General features: G+C 37.6%; 9 protein-coding genes across 9 annotated transcripts; 5 read left to right on the top strand and 4 right to left on the bottom strand.

The window, feature by feature from the left end:
• Window positions 1-806: 806 nt before the first annotated feature.
• BDF20DRAFT_845257 (uncharacterized protein) lies at window positions 807-1626 on the bottom strand. Its single transcript, XM_053079671.1, has one exon. The coding sequence runs from the start codon at window positions 1526-1528 to the stop codon at window positions 1280-1282; it is 249 nt and encodes an 82-aa protein (XP_052940812.1). The 5' UTR covers window positions 1529-1626; the 3' UTR covers window positions 807-1279.
• A 287-nt stretch (window positions 1627-1913) lies between these two features.
• On the top strand, window positions 1914-2366 carry BDF20DRAFT_904156 (mitochondrial ATP synthase g subunit-domain-containing protein; the record flags this gene model as incomplete). Its single annotated transcript, XM_053082994.1, has 2 exons — window positions 1914-1965; window positions 2068-2366. The coding sequence occupies 2 exons, from the start codon at window positions 1914-1916 to the stop codon at window positions 2364-2366; spliced, it is 351 nt and encodes a 116-aa protein (XP_052940811.1).
• Window positions 2367-2853: 487 nt separating this feature from the next.
• BDF20DRAFT_904155 (di-trans,poly-cis-decaprenylcistransferase) lies at window positions 2854-3895 on the bottom strand (the record flags this gene model as incomplete). The annotated part of the gene is made up of 4 exons (XM_053082993.1): window positions 2854-3106; window positions 3200-3418; window positions 3494-3615; window positions 3713-3895. 4 exons carry the CDS (start codon window positions 3893-3895, stop codon window positions 2854-2856), a joined length of 777 nt encoding a protein of 258 aa, XP_052940810.1.
• Window positions 3896-4606: 711 nt separating this feature from the next.
• Window positions 4607-6180, top strand: BDF20DRAFT_909321 (beta-lactamase/transpeptidase-like protein; the record flags this gene model as incomplete). The annotated part of the gene is made up of 3 exons (XM_053083571.1): window positions 4607-4957; window positions 5039-5158; window positions 5233-6180. 3 exons carry the CDS (start codon window positions 4607-4609, stop codon window positions 6178-6180), a joined length of 1419 nt encoding a protein of 472 aa, XP_052940809.1.
• Window positions 6181-6368: 188 nt separating this feature from the next.
• BDF20DRAFT_909320 (uncharacterized protein) lies at window positions 6369-9013 on the bottom strand (the record flags this gene model as incomplete). Its single annotated transcript, XM_053083570.1, has 2 exons — window positions 6369-8462; window positions 8540-9013. The coding sequence occupies 2 exons, from the start codon at window positions 9011-9013 to the stop codon at window positions 6369-6371; spliced, it is 2568 nt and encodes an 855-aa protein (XP_052940808.1).
• Window positions 9014-10817: 1804 nt separating this feature from the next.
• BDF20DRAFT_49577 (uncharacterized protein) lies at window positions 10818-12442 on the top strand. The gene has a single exon (XM_053075599.1). It carries the CDS (start codon window positions 11163-11165, stop codon window positions 12114-12116), a length of 954 nt encoding a protein of 317 aa, XP_052940807.1. The 5' UTR covers window positions 10818-11162; the 3' UTR covers window positions 12117-12442.
• Window positions 12443-12955: 513 nt separating this feature from the next.
• On the top strand, window positions 12956-13338 carry BDF20DRAFT_810960 (BRO1-like domain-containing protein; the record flags this gene model as incomplete). The annotated part of the gene is made up of 2 exons (XM_053076644.1): window positions 12956-13149; window positions 13233-13338. 2 exons carry the CDS (start codon window positions 12956-12958, stop codon window positions 13336-13338), a joined length of 300 nt encoding a protein of 99 aa, XP_052940806.1.
• A 315-nt stretch (window positions 13339-13653) lies between these two features.
• BDF20DRAFT_904154 (BRO1-like domain-containing protein) lies at window positions 13654-15572 on the top strand (the record flags this gene model as incomplete). The annotated part of the gene is made up of 3 exons (XM_053082992.1): window positions 13654-14438; window positions 14558-14781; window positions 14863-15572. The coding sequence occupies 3 exons, from the start codon at window positions 13654-13656 to the stop codon at window positions 15570-15572; spliced, it is 1719 nt and encodes a 572-aa protein (XP_052940805.1).
• Window positions 15573-15897: 325 nt separating this feature from the next.
• BDF20DRAFT_812433 (uncharacterized protein) lies at window positions 15898-17271 on the bottom strand (the record flags this gene model as incomplete). Its single annotated transcript, XM_053076784.1, has 5 exons — window positions 15898-15936; window positions 16003-16076; window positions 16159-16257; window positions 16411-16752; window positions 16848-17271. The coding sequence occupies 5 exons, from the start codon at window positions 17269-17271 to the stop codon at window positions 15898-15900; spliced, it is 978 nt and encodes a 325-aa protein (XP_052940804.1).
• Between the last annotated feature and the right edge of the window lie 402 nt (window positions 17272-17673).

Below are 17673 nucleotides of genomic sequence, written 5' to 3'. Positions count from 1 at the left end.
ATTTCACTCCATAAAGAATAATACTCCAACAAGTGTTGTTTTCTGTACATTGGGGACATGCTTTTTGGAAAAGAGGTCTAAATTACTTTTAGGCTTGCGTAACCTTCCCCACAAACTACACAAACGTTAAAAATGAAACTTAAATGGTGATATCACCATAACTGTATTTTTCCCGTAAATTATGCTTTGTGTACTGCGATACACAGAACTAAAATTTGGCCGTGACCTTTGAAGTGCTGATGCTCCTGTTCTAGTGCTCTTTCGGGTGATTGCTTGCCCGAAGCCGGCAGTCGCTCATTCGTAGACGTCTCTTTACAAATTTTTCTTCCGTTACAAAATAGATCCCTCTTAGTATTCGGTCAACTCAAGGAAAGACTGGATTCATTGTTATTACACAGCTCGATTATTTCCGACCTTAGAAAGAGCTTGAGTTTGCCAGCAGGTGAAAGGGGAGCGGGGGAGGGGGGGGGGGCTTTCAATTATTGTTGAAGGCAGCGGTAATACAAGCTGTTATACATAACAATGGAGTCCAAAAAGTCAACACGTGCTTTTGAAAGAAAAAAGTTCCTGTTAGCAATATACCTAAGCTACTTTTAAACCAATGTTTTGCGTACCACCTGTATTTGAATATTGTGGTCCAAGCCTTCCATGTCAAACACTCAAACAAAGACTTTTCCTCAAGCGTCTGCATCGTTTTCGAACGACACGCTGTGTTTTATCTTCAGGCATATGCATGTTCAGAGTTTTGCCCTCTTAATATGAATTGCAATGGCCCCCACCGCTCAAAAAAAAAAAATAAACCAAACTTTTTTGTCATAAAAAACCATAAAGCTTTATTTCAAACATACGATGCCTAAAGTTATCAAAGAAAACCAACGATTCATTTACCGCCCCATGTTCCTATAATTGATCATTGTTGCTGATCTACAAAAAGTCTAACGCTTTTTACATCTTTGAAAGCTGTGTGTGTCTTTCTTTAGTTGTGGTTTGTCTTTGCGTTTCATTGCTGCTTAAATTGTGCATTTATTATTTTAAAAGAAAAACCAGATTGTAGATATTATGTTCTGATTCTGATCTGAAGTCAAGCTCTAACCCAAAATACCGATCTACTCACAGAGTCAATCATTGCCGTATTGGACGAGAAGAAAATTGGATGAATGACGATGAAAAGCTTATATGTTTGGATGCTAATGATTGCCTATCTTTTAAATTCGTTGCCCTTTTTTTTTCTTTTTTTTTTTTTCGTTCCAAAAGTTTTATATCCATCGGCTATGCTACGCTATGTTGCATTTTCCTTCTTTTGAGCGAGTTGTATTTTCAAGCGTTCCTGCTCTAGTACTCTTATTTCTTCTCTTATCTTTTCTATATCCTCATCTAAATTCGTGCTAGTATTACTTGGACTAGGATCCGCAAACATGGCTCGTCGTTTATCCGTATCATCGCGTAATTTGGTACCAAATTTATAACCACCATAGGCTACACCTACAGCTGCACTAAAGTAGAAGGCTTTCACCACCACTGGCTTCATTTTGAAATGCCTTAGAGACTAAGGTTATACTATGAAGTAGAAAGGGTAGAAAAAAAAAATAAAAAAAGAAGGGCAGCTTGGTCCAATTTTTGTCAAGCCAAATAGCAAAGATCTATTTTTTTTTTTATTGCACCGACGTCATTTTATTCGTCCATTGTTCCCTGCAAGCAAGCCAAAAAGAAAAAAGAGGGGTAGTGTAAAAAATACCCAAAAAAGCTGGTATTGCCTGTAATTTTTTGATCCCCCGCGATTGACGTTTGTTCAGTCAAAGGATGCTAGACCACCCCCTTACGTCCATTCAACTTTGAGTTGTTGTTTTGTTTTTTTCTGCTTTCTTTTTCTGAACTTTTTGCTTACAAGAACTATTTATTATTCAGCATTGAGAATGGCTACTAAATATCTTTCTTGTGCTCAACACTATCTCAATAAGCTTATTGGTAAAAGAAAAGGCCTCGGGTGAGGATAAGGATCGAATGACACCAGTCACTAACACGTATCTGTACCTTTCTCCAACATGTCAATGTATACGGCTTTCATAGCTTTAAAGCAACCCGTTTGCTATAACGCTAAAGTAGCTGCTGAAATTGTGAAACAAGTATATACAAAGGAAGGCATGGCCTTCCCTACTGGAGCTCAATTAGCCGAAGCACAAAAGACCATTGAGCAAACTTTGAAGATTCAAAATCTCAGAAACCTCACCTTCAAAGATGCTGCTAAGGGTGGTGTTCTTTTCGCTGAAATCTACACTTTCTTTCTTATCGGTGAAATTGTAGGTCGCAGAAATTTAGTTGGTTATAATGTGAAGACTTCTACAGAAGACGCAGCCCATGCACACTAAAAGTCATAATAAAAAGAGAATAAAGCCCAGCCCTAGAATCTATCCACCTTCACTGACAGACAGAAAAAAAGAACACTCACTGATATTACCACGTTAACGATTCACTGCTCGTCTCTACGTACACACAAAATGAATAGGGTCGTCGATTATTTATGCATTTGTTACAAAAAAAAAAAATGGGTGCTGTCTATGCACATTTAAGCTAATTCACAAAACAATAAAATAAGAAATCTGATTTCGTTTACAAAGCGATGTAGGAAACATTTGAAGTAGTCGGATTTAACGTCTGAAGGAGCCCAGGAAGACTCAAACTTACAATCTCGCATAAGTGGAAATCTATATATGAATAATATATGTATAGGGGGGGGTATCTTTGTCATGCAAAAGATGTAACTGCCTCAATATTATTGTGAAGGAAGAGTTGCCTATGTTATCATGTAAAGATCCGTTCAATATCAAATTCAGACGCTTTCCTCCGGTTGATGATTCAATTGTATGTTACCTCTTTCTGCTCTGCTTGGTGATCAGAATAAATTTGATATTCTAATAAAATAGGTAGAAAACGCCATAAAGAAAACTCTGGCCAATAGCAATTGACAAATTGTATTTGGCAATGGTCAGCGGCTTGCCATAGTAGAAAATCACTTAAACGTATTTCTCCAGATGTCCTCACTAATATATCTAAGGGTGGGCAATCTGCTGTGAAGAGATGGTCTTTGATGGTTTGGTCTGTTATGTCACTAATAGTGTACAAATAACAAAAGAGAGTACTGTGAGTGACCACGTCAAATACGTTCATCGAAATGATCAAGATAGGTTATATTCAACGTTACTCCACTGCTAATTTTCCTTCCTTCACCAATTCGATCGTCTCTTTTAAGGCTGTAGTCATCTCGTCTCTTGATCCATAAGGACAGCATACATTGAAAATACGCTTTTTATATTTTCTTGTTTGCTCTGTTACTTTACGACTGGCTTCTTGAACCTTCTGTGGTAATAGGGAAATGTTGCCCAAAAATCGAACACCAACTTCATATTTATCAACAAGTGCACTGAAGAAGAGTGAAGCGGTTTCATTATTAAATATTATTTCCAAACAAGTGCATTCTTCTTCTCATAAACCTTACTTCTTTTCGCAAAACCCTTCAAACGCATCGCAAAAGAGCTGCATTAGGTATTCAACTTCATCCTTTGATCGATTAAAATTTTCCAAACTGAAAGCATACACTGTTACAGCTTCAATTCCAAGCTGCATACATAAATCGAGCACCTTCAAACAAAAACAAATACAACGGTTATTTCAAAAGAGATGTCAGGGTCTCTTCATCTGTGTGGTAATTGAATACCTTTTCCAGCTGTCTGAATCCTTCATAGTGACCGAATTTTGTGGAACTAGCACCCGCCTTTCGAGCATATCTCCTATTGCCGTCCAAAATGAAACCAACATGGCGTGGTATTTTTCCTCTTCGCAAAACGGATATGGTTAATTGTTCTACGAAATTGTTGACAGTTGTCAAAATAGATGTCATCGATGGTTGAGGAAAGTGATTGAAACAAAGTATGTTGAGTTGAAATCAAAAAAATATAAAAAAAAAAAGCCAAAGCATATTATTTGGGGGCATTATTGTTCACCAATCAAACATTTCCGTATGCCCTAAAATTCCAAGGGCAAAGAAAAAGGGAGTTAGTTGCTTTTTTTTGGGCGCAACCGGATAACATCTTGTATGAGTAATTTCATTGGTGACGAAGAATCTTGCTATTGCGTACCGGCCTTTATGGCAAATATTCATGGTTGCAGAGCCTTAGTCAATCTGGAATTATACTGGTGAAGTCTTATGATTTTTACGCAGCTTCAGAAACGCGGCTGAGAGTTCGGGACATCTACTTTTTTCCCACATTAATGCAAACCACTAACACTAACAGAGCGGCCTATAAGGACCGTGGAATTCACTAAGAATTTATGCTGTTTCTCCCAATCGCTCAAAAATGCACCAGACTCGCTTGTCCAACTGATGTCGCTTGAATGGTGGATACCAACTCTTCCGAGAAAAAAGGACACTTTAAAAAATATCAGTGCTTATTAAGCTTGAAACATATCCTACGCGTATTTGTTTTTGGCTGATAGTATTTAACGCAAACCCTCATTGCATTAACTATAAAACGAGATTAATAATCAATTTCATAGGATTTCTTCCTGTTCTTGTTATCTTTCAATCTGAATAACAGCAACATCTGAACAAATGCTCTCGTGGGTCTCCTTCGTCACACTAGTCATACCTATTACATCTTATATTCTTTACCAAGCTGTCAATAAAGCGCCCTTCTTGAGCCTTTCTTGTGCTATTACTGGTTTCGTCAATTGTCCACCTTCGAATATTCCTATTCATGGCTTTATTGCTGACGAATATGAACCTGTCAAGGATATATTCATCAATAACTTTCGAAAAGGATTAGATGTAGGTGCAGGCTTATCTGTCTATGTAGACGGCCAGCAAGTTATTGATCTTTATGGTGGCTGGCGAGATCGAGAAAAGGGAATCGAATATACCAATGAGACCATACAAATGGTTTTCTCAAGCACAAAAGCCTTGGTAGGTGCATTGATAAAAACTTTAGATATGAAATGTGTGTTTTATAAAATCACTTAATTTGCCCAATGGATTATTGCATAGAGTGCCATCATTATTGCACAAATGGTCGATCAAGGTATTTTAGATTACGACGAAAAGATCTCAACCTACTGGCCTGAATTTGCTCAAGGCAATAAAGAGAATGTTACTTTAATGGATTTGGTATGTAACGGGGGTGAATACGTTTTGTGAGTTATTGCTGTCGAATGGCATAATTAACCGAATGATAATTATAGATGCGACATACAGCTGGCGTTGGCGGTTTCGATCTTCCTTTAAATTACTCAGTCGCCACCGACCCAGAACGCTTTGCCCAATTCTTGGCTGCTCAACCTCACAATTTCAACGGCACCCCTATTCACTCTTACCATGCCATCTCACAAGGCTGGTATCAAAACGAAATCCTCAAGCGTGTTGATCCAACAGCTTCAACACCCAAGCAGGGTCGAACCATTGATGATTATGCACATGCATTCAATGACATTTATCACATCGAATGGTACCTTAAGCCCGATGCCACCGAGGGCCCTGAGGTAATTCAGCGCATTGCTCCCTATTATGAGATGTCCTACGTTCAAAAAATGTGGCCTACACTGCGAACCTATCTTGATCCGCGCATCAAGGATAAAAGCTTCGTGAAGTCATTGTTTGATAAAGACAGTATGTACACAAAGACGCTTATTCACCCGAAGGTGGATCAATATGAAGGTGTCATCAATAATAAAAAGCCAAAGTACCGTGTTATTGAAGGGCCTTCTTACTCAGGCCATTCCAATGCACGTTCCATGGCAAAGTTGGGAGCCATGATGGCCAATAAGGGTAAGGCGATCGTAAACGGCGAGCCTGATTTATTCAAGAACCCATCGACCTTCGAAGAGGCTACAAAGCTTTTAACCGAATTCGAAATTGATTCTACCTTGCCCAATATCCCTATGGTCAATGAAAGGGGAGGATTTCTGATGTTTACTAGAGATTCATTTAACCTATCAGATCCAGAAGCTTATTTTGAAGGTGGATGTGGAGCAGGTGGATCTCTTTTCTTCTACAATCAAAAGTACAAGATAGCTCTCGGATATACAACGAACGCCTACTATCCTGGTGGGGAAGCAGATGTAAGAACTATTCCTATCGTCGAAGCCATTTTTGAGATTGTAAAAAAAAACAAAAAGGACATGAATGCTTAATTTAAGCGATGTAATAAAAATCATCAATTAAATATTATCATTTATTTATTTATTTTCGCTCAAGTTGCATAATAAAACAATTCAAAAAGCCGATATTTTTTTGGTACATAAAGAATGTTGACTAAATACATAGTAGGTATCATTGATATACAAGGGGGGAAAAAAGTGAAAAGATATGAGTCCTATTTCTAAGCACTTTCCATCACCCACCTTTCCCGTTTTAAAAAAGGAATTTGGGGAAGTTGTTGTTGCTGTTGCTGTTGCTGCTGAGACTGATTTAAAGTAGAAGACGATGGTTGCTTTAGCACCTGTGATGTATGAGCTTCGGTCGATTTCTGATGATTGTTCTTATTATGACCGTTCACTTGATGATATTTTAATCCGCTAGCAGTACGGTAAGCTTTATTGCAATTATCAATTTTACATCGGTAAGGTCTTTCGTCTTCTTCTATTTCCTCAGCAAAGTGATTCTCATTTTCAAACTTGATATTACTATTTTCGCTATTGTCTTTGCTGTTCGATGAATATGTAGGATCATTCTTGTTACTGCTGCTGGTATATTGTTTACTATTTACAAATTGATGCATTGATTGGCTGCTGTTGTTATCGTTACTGTTGTTGTTGTTGTTGACCGCCGTTGTAAAAAGGAAAAACCCATGATGACCTTTCAGCCCTTTCGCGTCCTTGATATGGTACTGAAGCCCATTTATATTCTTGTATTTTTTATTACAATTCAACATAGCACAACGGTAAGGTTTTTCAACGCCTTGTAATGATTGATGCTGCTTTATATGTGAATACAAAAGATGTGAACTTGAAAAGACGGCTTGACATTCAGCAACGTTACAACCATACGGTTTGATCAGGTTACCGAACTCGCCATGATTTTTTTCCGATACAGCAGCTGTGGCTGCTAATGAGGCATCTGCGCAAGTGTTAGAAGAATTATTACTGATATTCTGAGTAATGGATAATGAATTAAACAAGGGATTCGGTTGTTGAGAACTGGACTGTGATTGAGTTAAGAGTGCTGTTAACTGTTGGAAAGACTCTGTTAAATTACTTGAGCCAATGTTGGTAGAATTGTTATTGCTATTGTTCCCTGTAGCTGCATGCAAAAATCGAAATGTATCTGTTGACAGTGTATTGAAGAATGGCAGGGAATCATTATTGTTGCCTTGACTTCCAATTTTATTATTATTGTTGTTGTTGTTATTACGATCCAGCGCAATTCTCTTCTTTGCTGGTTGCATGGTATTATTGTTATTATTACTTTCTTTTTCCTTCTTTACTTGCATCAGCCTTTGTAACTTCCTCCATCTATTTCTGCAATGCAATCCTGGTCTTCCGTCAAAGAAATAAGCAATCTTTTGCCATTGTGATCCATACTCTTCAAATTTTTCCATCAACAATTGATCTTCTGCAGCTGTCCACTCTGATCGATCAATTGTTGGATCCAAACTCTCTCGCCACCGCTTCGCACATTGATCATCGGTACGTCCAGGTAAAAGCTCGGCGATTTTGCTCCATTGATTAGGAAACTTACTGACGCCTTCACGCAACAATTGGTCCTCCTCTTCCGTCCATGTACCTTTACGAAGAGAAGGGTCGAGTGAATGAAACCAGCGCTTTCGACAGTTTTTGTTGGTGCGGCCAGGAACACATGCTGCAATTTTTGACCATTTTTCTGTTTTATCGCCATAGAGCTGGACAGCTAACTTGAGTAAGTTGTCTTCTTCTGGCGTCCATGGTGCTCGTTCTCGGAAAGGGCGAGGAGAGCCTTTCAAGGGTTTTTTGGTGGCTAGCAGATAAGTTTGGTTTTTGGAGGACGTATTTAACAAAGGTGTGATTACAATAGGTGTTGTGTTTAATGGAGGCAACGACGATGTAGTGGATGAAAATGAGGATGAGGAGGATGGAGTTGTTGCAGTATTGTGGTTTTTGTGATTGTTATCAGTTGCCATCGTAGTTTCGGGTGATGCTGTCAAAATGGAATTAAACGTAGTGGGAGTTGCATTGCCATTTGCAGCTGTTGTGTTATTAATAAAACTTAGAAGAGATGTGATAGTATTCGAATGGGTTATCCCTGTCGGTATTGTTGTTGCTGATGTAGATGCTGTTGACGGAATTGTCGTGGTAGTGTTCAAATTTGGGTTTAATTGTTCATGTTGCTGCTGCTGATTGCTCGTATTACTGCTATCTGTTTGCTGATTGAAATTGCAAATTTCATTGAATATAGGTACATTTGCTAAGCTAGCAATGATATCTTGAGGTGAACTCAACTGTGCAGAAATAAAAAAATGTGGGATTAGTCAGAGCTAACTCTCCTTCTATAAAAAGAACAAAAGAGATACTGTACATGAAATCCAGAAAACAATCTGTTTGAATCTTCGTTATACCGATAAAATGAGAGTGAGTTGTTTGATTGAAAGGTTGGGTTGATAGCACAGCTGGAAGCGTTATTATTTGTTGTATTTGTGGGGTATCTAACATCGAATGAATTTGCGGCAGTGACACTGACATCAGTATGATGGCTGGTATCTTCCGTCGGACTATTGAAAAAGATGGATTCCAATCTCAATGAATTTAGATTATCGTTTTTATGATTTTCAATAGTATAACTATTGCTAGTAGCTTTATCAACATGATTAGCTGCAGAACTTGTAGTGGATGAGGTGCTATCTGTAGTATTCGTTGGACTACTGTGATGACTTATGTAAGAGTAACTCATGCTTTCATCGTTGGGTTTTTCCTCAACAGCTTTCTTCTGTGGCTGTTCTAGTTTTATTGAATAAGATTGCTGCTGTGAGGGCTGCCCGAAACTACCATACATTGACTGATACTGCATAGTTCGAGAGAAAAAAGTAGGGTTGTAAATGAATATTGTTCTTTATTAAAATAAATAAATAAAGAGGATTCCAGAAAAGAATAGAAAGTGCGATGGTCAGTTTGTTACCATTACAAAAAGTAAGATCTTGGGAATTTAGAATGAAAAGAGAGACTAAGAGTTTGAAAAGGGAAGTATTTAAGATTGTTCTTTCCATCTCAAAAGAAGGCAAAATTAAAAGGGGCAAGACATTTTGCGCCCCCATTTTCCGTCCCCAACCAATAGAATTCAGTGATGTCACGTACGCTGATGTTGATCACGCTTTTAACAACCGGAGGGCTATCGTTGCATATGATTGATACAGTTATATGTCATAGATACAATGATTGTAATACAGTAACGATTCGACAACGTTAGTAAGTATCTGAGCTAGGTACACCATTGGTACACTTTAGTGATTCGCCTGTTAGAAATCAAAGGCTGCATCTGACGCACATAAGTGATGATGTTATGTTATACTACAGAAGATACTATCTGCCATATATCATCCTTCAAAATACAATATAGATTTTAGGCGTTTAAAAGTTTTGAAAACTTGATAGCAATCACATGAAAAGCTGCAGAAGATGAATTGTCTCGGACTCAAATAAGGACAGGTTAACATAAATCTTTATGTTCCAGATTATACAGATGCGGTAAGTATCAAATTCATGAATAGTTATTAAAAGTAGCCACTTATGCCTTGGTAAAATGTAAAATGTTGATGTATGAATCCCTTGAAGAACAAGGTGGGCTTCGAGATAGCAGTATATTTCTGTGCTTACCATACGCTATTTCAGGAATTATGGGAAATATAAACAACTTTCTGTCTTTCATAGTGAATTTGAAAATAGTTGGACATTTACACACTCATAGGGCGAGTTCTTGATAGCTACGCTCAGTTGTATTTGGGTTTCTTTCTTTTCTTTTTTTTTTTATTTTCACTTATTTATACTAACATGAATTTGTATACTATTAAGGGTATCTTATAGTCGTTCAACGACAATGCATTGCTTTTTGTGTATTGAGGCTATCTATACACGTAATGTGCGCAATACAACGAATGGGTTTAACAAATTTGCTGCATTCCAATATATAAATCCTTGCCTATGAATATTTCTTGGTCCTTTGTTATGAGATGTATTATATAAGGAAAATCTATTTGGCAATTCGAAGATTCCTTAAGAAGTGTGGCATTACTTAAAATAACGCAGTGCGAGTAGACATGAGGGCTGCTTTTTAATTTTATTTAATCGAAGACTTCTACCTTCTTTTTCAATTTTGACAACCTGTTTCTAATTTTTTCCGTTTCTTAATCTACCTCCAGCTATTACGCAGAGCACGATCTTATATCGAAGCCATCAAAACAAAATGTCAGATCCTTTACCGCAGCATCAAAACCGAAAACAGCATAGACGACAACCGCGCATTACCGGCCCACGATTTACTGACGAGGAAAAGTTTAACTTTAGTATTATGCGTTATTTTAGAGAAGAATTAGAGAATGTCAAAGACGAAATCGTAAGTTATACTTTCTGCCAACTCTGTTGATCTCGCATATACTTGTTGTAGTCAGTCGAATACTTATACTGCCATAGCGTTCTGCAGTAGTACTTGAAGTAAAGAGGGCAGAGGGCGAGATCTTGAACGAAGCCGATATTAAGGCAATCGATGAGAAACAACTTAATATGAAAGTGCTTGATAGACTGGAAGCAGTATATGATAAATTTGATAGAGTAGGTTCAGTAATTGTAACAACTGCTGTTCATTGTATTTCATCACTTATTGATTGATTTTATAGAAATTCAAAACAAAACAAAGATTCCAATTCTTGTCTGATAGTGATATATGGCACTTGCTTCACTTTTTTTATATTGTCCGTTTATCTCAACAAGGCTTCTTTCATATTGTATCAGCAAAATTTCCCTACATCGAGCCTCAAGCAATTACCTATTTAGCAGATCAGCTTATTAGCGATTCACTGTATGCGCGACAAAGTGTCCATATTCAGACACGTGTAGAACATAAAGACCGTACTAGAATCATTATCAAAAAGCTGCGTGATCGCTTAGAAGAGCCAGTTGGAGAAGGGTTCAAAACAACCTACAAGCAAATTATGGAAGTGGTAGAACAATTAACGGATATGGCGTTTAACGAAGAAGAAGATCGTCGCAAGACAGAGCACAACAGTAATGACGAGAATAATACAGATGACAGCCATTTCAATACATCTAATATCAATGCAGACTCTACCTCTGTTACACAACCAGCGACTCAAGTTTGGGTATTGATGCCTTACACAAATATGACAGATGGAAATAGTGTTGCTTTACCTGGAATGAAACCCTCTACGCTACCTTTCCCAACTGAATTATTACAGCAAATGCCGTTCAGAAACTTACCTCAGTTGTATCCATTTAAGGCCGTACCACTTCCTTCACAACAGGAACCATCTAATTCCACCCCCACAACTGCAAATTCAACAACTGCTGAGCCAAGCCAACAAACACAAGAAGAAACTGTATCCTCAATTGAGCGTGATGAAATTGAAGTCAATAATAACAAGATAAGCAGTAGTGTTAGTGTCATCTCGAACGGTACCTCTTCCGAAAAACCACACACCGCTGAACAGAAACACCAGCATGAACTGCAAAGCCATTTATCTCCATCTGCATCATTTACAAGCAGCATGTATAATAAAGCAGCATTACCTAGTGTTGCTGGTAATCCCGCTACCAACACAATCGAAAACACAGCGTTTGAATACTCACGACCTGAAGAATTCGAGGACATTGATGCGGATGATAGCCAATACGACGATGACCAGTTTGCAGATCCGGATGACGAGGAACAATTTGCAGACCCGGATGACGATAACAAGCAAGCTGCAATCGATAATAATAGTAACTGGGATCAGGACGCAAAGAGTGACAACATCAATAATTGGGAAACTGAGTCGAAGAGCAGTAACGTTAGTAATTGGGAACAGAAATCAAAAGGTTATTATAGGAATTGGAAGCAAGATGTTAAAGCTAATGCAACAACACGCAGTTATATAGAAGGTAATTAAAATTTGAACCTTAATTTTTTTCATCATTGGTCTAATACTTTCAAATGGATTGTTATAGGCAATCGAAACAGACGTGCTAGTAATAATAATGATCGTCGCGGTGAGGGTAAATTGAACCAATGGAAGAATTTTGCTGCCAATCATGGGCAGTGAATAAATCTTTGAAATATGGTTGGCTAAGCGGCCTGGTTTTACAGATGTATACATATATTTATCAATGATTTACGTAGATTATATATACAGTTTATATATCGCGCATTACGTTCCAATAGTAATAGTGATAATATTATACAGTAGTATGAAGTGAAAAGCGTTGACTAATTATCTGACTCTTTAAGAGTTACACTAAACCCGACCCATTTTATGACGAGAAATTGATAGCATTTAATTTGATGGAATGACATAGTCATCGAACCTGTAACAATATATTATAGGTCTATTATTAGAACTCTATCGCCACAATTTATTTGATTCATTGTTGATAAATGAGAGCAAAAAAAGTAAAAAAAATACGCCATTGAGCTAAGTCTGAATAAATCGTAAAAACCACTTCGAAACAAAGGCTTTGACTGCAGAGTGGTGATCATGCATGTTTGATTTTCCGACAGTAAAAGCTGAGTACCCACAATATTGTTCTCTATTCATATGCTGTTACAGCTTAGATTAGCTCTTGTTTTCTTCGCCAGTTTGCGTCTCCCACAAAAATGTTTCGGCCAACATTAAGTAATATATCCTCATCATCCTCGTCCACGTCTCACTTCACGGCTAAATCCACAAGCATAACTGACAGCAATGCAGTTACTTTATCTAATAAAGAAACGATGGCGAACTTACCTTCAATGACCAACATGTTAGCTTGTCAGCCAAAGAAAACTGAACGAATCGCTTGGACACCTTATCTAAGAGACTATATTTCTAACGGCTATGCCGAGCATCCTGATTTATATACCGATGACTTCCGAATATTGGATGAATTGAGAAATGATTGCTTATTTATGAGGTCAGACGAAAGAGATTTGAACAGACTGATAAAGTAAGGATGGTTATTCACTCAATCTCGCTATTTTCAATTCCTGATACTTATACTGACAAGCCTGTATTTGAATTACACGATAGATATTACGCCCAACTTACGTTTATAAGCAGCAAATTTCCTATTGATGTTTGTATCTTTATAGATGAATCTGTATTGCCCAAGCCCACTAATATCTATTGCTCGTAGGTAGGAATTGAATTTCCTTGGTATTTAATTATTGCAGGAGAGCAATCAGAAAAGCCAGGTAAGAAACCAAATAGATCTAATTAGGTAAACAACAAAGCTTTTACTAATAGAGCACTTCGTAAAATATTACTACCAGTGGCTTATAGGAATATGAATTACGAAAAAGCAGGGATATTGTACTCTATTGGGGCTATTTACAGTCAACTCGGCAATAATGAAAATAAATCCACCACAGAAGGTGTCAAAAGAGCGTGCAACTACTTCCAACATGCTGCTGGTTGTTTCAAATTGTTACTTGACACAGTTGTGCCTGAAATGCGTATCTCACCAACTGTTGATCTATCACCCTCTGCTCTCCAAACTTTAATCCACTTAATGTTGGCCCAAGCACAAGAATGCGTGTGGCAAAAAGCTGCTATGGATGGTCTTCGAGACGGAACTATTGCTCGCCTCGCTCTCAAAATTGCTGAATACTATAATACAGCTGTTGAGTTTGCTTCAAATTCTTCTTTGCAGGCACTTTATTCTCGTCACTGGATCATACATATGCAGATCAAATCAAATCATTTCACGGCTGCTGCACAATTCCGAAAAGCTAGTGAATGCATTTCTCAGGATAAGTACGGAGAAGAAATAGCTCGGTTGCAATTAGCATCTGATGTAGTGAAGAAGGCCTTTCACCTTATATCATCATCATCTGCTGCTGCAAAAGAAATACCTAAGCCTGTGATTAACGATTTAAAGAGTCTACAGCAAATCATTGCGACCAATTTAGCGAGAGCAGAAAAGGACAATGATGTGATATATTTAGAAAAGATACCATCTGTTTCTGCTTTACCCAAGATTTTAAAAACGGAAATGGTAAAACCGGTTCCACCTGCTGAGGTCGCAGATCCAGTCTTAATTATTCATCAACAGCAACAGCAAGAGCAATCGCAAATAACAAAAGCACCACATCCAGTAATAGGATTGCCGTTGTTCCGAAAACTTGTTCCGTTCGCTGTTCATCAAGCAGCGAGTGTGTATATAGATCGGAAAGAAAGACTAATTAAAGAAGATATTATTGCCAAACTAGAAGAGTTGACTATTGTATACCATAGGTATGCTTAAAAATGCAGTTCACTGTAGTTCAAAAAAGGAAGCGTCGACTTTAATACTTCCTTTTTCCGTTCTTTCTTTTTAGCTCCATAGAATCACTGGGGTTACCAGCATTATTAAGGTCTGCTACCGAAAAAAATGCATCGAAACCATCTACTTTGCCAGATTACATTTTGCAACAAGCAGCTGAAGTCAGAAGTGAAGGAGGTTCGCAAATATTATACGAAATGTGGGATCACGTTCAAGCTGCTGCTTCCAAGAACTCCGATATACTAGAGGAGGCTTTTAATGCATTGGATGAAGAATACGAGGTCGATGAGAGTTATCGATCTAAATATACGAATGGTAAGAGAAGGATGCAATAGTTAGGACTATCAGAAAAGATGTCAGTTCTGATCTTCCAGATATGCATGTTTTTTATGATAGAGTGGAAACGCCCTGAATCACTTGTACTCACACAACAATTAACAACGCAAGGTCAAAAGCATCGTGAAACAATAACAGCTGCTCAGAAAGCTGACCTAATTGTGAGGAATAAATTGGACACATGGGCTAATATTATTGATGTCCTCACACTACCGCTTGAAGATTTGGAAAATTCAATACCCAGTGCTTCCCCATCCATAAGAGTCGAAACTGCACAAGAAGATTCTCAGAAACTCGCCCTAGCACGGATCAAGACATTGACAGACAATATGAACCAACATATTAGATTACGGAAAAATACCATTGAACAAGCTAAGAAAGCTTCCAACGCTGATGATATTTCAACTTCATTAATAAAGAAAGCAGATGAACTCACAGCTCAATCTCCTCTCATTAAAATTGAAGCAGCACAATTTGAGGAATTATTCATTGAAGAGTTGCGTAAATACGACAAGTTTTTATTGACAGTTGATGAAGAAGATGAAGCACAAAGCGAAATAATAAAGCAATTGAATGAAGCTTATAAGCAATTTCAAACAGCAGCAAGTAATGGTAAAAATTTTGCTGTTGGCAGCGCAGAAAGTATCCCTATCGACAGCAATTTACCGATGGCTAAACGAGAGAAGGCATTGCAAAATCTAAGCCAAGCTTACTTAAAGTTTAAAGAAATCAAAACAAATTTGTCAGAAGGTTTGAAGGTAACCTTATAACTTGAAACGAGCTCTAAACGTAATTTGGATGGGTTATTGAGCTTCTTTAATTTTTTCAATAGTTTTATGCTGAGCATTCTAAAGGACTAATAGTATTTTGTAATATATGTAAAGATTACTGCTACAGACGACAGACGGAATCAGAACAAATTATAAGGTACGACCGCAACCGAATTTGTTTATTGTAATTTTGATATCTAGAATTCTATATAAATACGTACTGTAAATATAGGAAGCTAAGTCTCAGGCTAGAAAGCTTATCCTTTCAGCAAGAAAAAAATACATGATGGCTGCCATTTTCGCACCATAATATACCTCTTTCTTTTTAACTATTTTGCCAGCGTTCCCAAGCTTCGTAATAGGCCTAAATCAGAAATATCCGTGAATAACCAAAACGAGATGTCTTGAGTTCAAACGTTCTGTCCATTACCTTATATTCATCGGTTGTCATATTCCTTTGATCTTCTTCTTGCACCTCATTCAACGGTATCATTTTGCCATTTACTATTAAAAGAAAAAAAAAAAGAAAACCATTGATATTGTATATGCCAAACATTCAACGTTATCAGAAAAAAAAAAAAATTACCAGAAACCATTGGTATATCATCTTCGTCAAAGTCCTCTTCCTCATCCTCACCTGTTCCCGCTATTGAATCATTATTACCAATTTCATATGCATCATAAGCTGTTGGTGTCTGTTGTTGACTACTGCTATCATATTCCTCGAAAGTGTCTACTGCACCACCAGCAACGTTTTCCATCGCGATATCTATCGAATCAAATCCATTTGTCTGTGCATTATTGACTATGTTGTCTTCTGTATCTCTCACCAAACCACCACTAGTGCTTGTCGGCTCACCGTTACTAAGATTTTCATAATATTTTGCATAATAATCTTCTGTGTCTGCATCTATTTCTGGTGCAATATCTTCAAATGTCGCGCCTGCATCTTCGTCCTCTATATCTTCAGTGTCATCTGGCTTATCAGAAGCATCGGGCACCAAACGCGTACCGGAAATAGTAGATTGCTGATGCCAAATCGGTAGAGCATTTTGTTGTCTTTTTTGTTCAGCTTCTTCCATTTTTGCACGCCGAGCTGCCTCATTATCCATTTGTAAGTCAACGATAATATCACCTTGACCAGCTCCGGTATCCTGAGCAATGGCCAATTCATAATCATCTATTGTTGTATGGTTGGTATGAGTGATTTGTTACAATTGATTGCCTTCTTGAGCGCTCTATTTCTTTTCCCTTTTTTTTTTTTTTTCTTTTTACCTTTATTATGTTTATGCTTGCCAGTCATGGAAGCTTTGTAGATGTAGCTCGATGGAATAACAATATTATCTGTCTGTTTTAATAAGGTGATTATGGGCTGTGATTGCTCCCGAAGCTTTGTCAATACTTGTTGACTGTTTTTCATGGTTTCTGCATTATCGTTCTGCTCAAGGGAAGTTTCACACTGATCGCAGTGGAACGCTTGATCTGTTGGGTCGAATAGTGACAATACAGCAAAAGGATCGAACTGCTTTTCACATTGAGGGCAAACGTATCCTCTATTATCAGACTGTGTTTTTAGATTCTCGTGAACATTGGTTTGCATTTTGAACATCTTCCATTTTACGACGTCGACAAATTCTTTATAGTCGAGATAATAGTAGGTTTTTGGGACAAGCCTTTGATCTTGTTTTCGAGGCTCCATGCGAGTAGCCCTATTGATGATTTGAAATGCATTGTTATGTGAAACAACTCAAACTCTTCTGTGCACATAAGACTCTACATACATCTTTAACAGACGATCTTCTTTCAGTTTACCACAAATTCTATGAATATCTCTAGGAGTCATTTTCAATTGCATCACTAAGTCATCCTCACGAACGCTATTAGAAAGTATACATCGTTTTTAGCTTTTTTTTATTGACTGAAAAGAAAAATAAAAGAAGGTGAGCACTTTTCTTTACCCGTTGGAATTGGGCGGTGCATTGTTTAAAGCATCTAGAATAACAATATATTTTGGGTCATAGAAGGCTCTCGCAATTCGGGCAACGAGTGTTCTGAGAACTTCCATGATCTACAGAAAAGATCGATACCAAGAAAAAAAAAA

The sequence above is a fragment of the Mycotypha africana genome (assembly GCF_025528875.1).
Source record: "Mycotypha africana strain NRRL 2978 chromosome Unknown BDF20scaffold_1, whole genome shotgun sequence".
Classification (NCBI taxonomy): Eukaryota; Fungi; Mucoromycota; class Mucoromycetes; order Mucorales; family Mycotyphaceae; genus Mycotypha; species Mycotypha africana.
Note: the sequence above shows the minus strand (reverse complement) of the source record. Positions and strands in the feature narration are given on the sequence as shown.

Excerpts from the sequence above, each read along its gene's own strand:
- BDF20DRAFT_845257 (XM_053079671.1), bottom strand. The coding sequence starts at position 1,528 with ATGAAGCCAGTGGTGGTGAAAGCCTTCTACTTTAGTGCAGCTGTAGGT.
- BDF20DRAFT_49577 (XM_053075599.1), top strand. The coding sequence starts at position 11,163 with ATGGAAGTGGTAGAACAATTAACGGATATGGCGTTTAACGAAGAAGAA.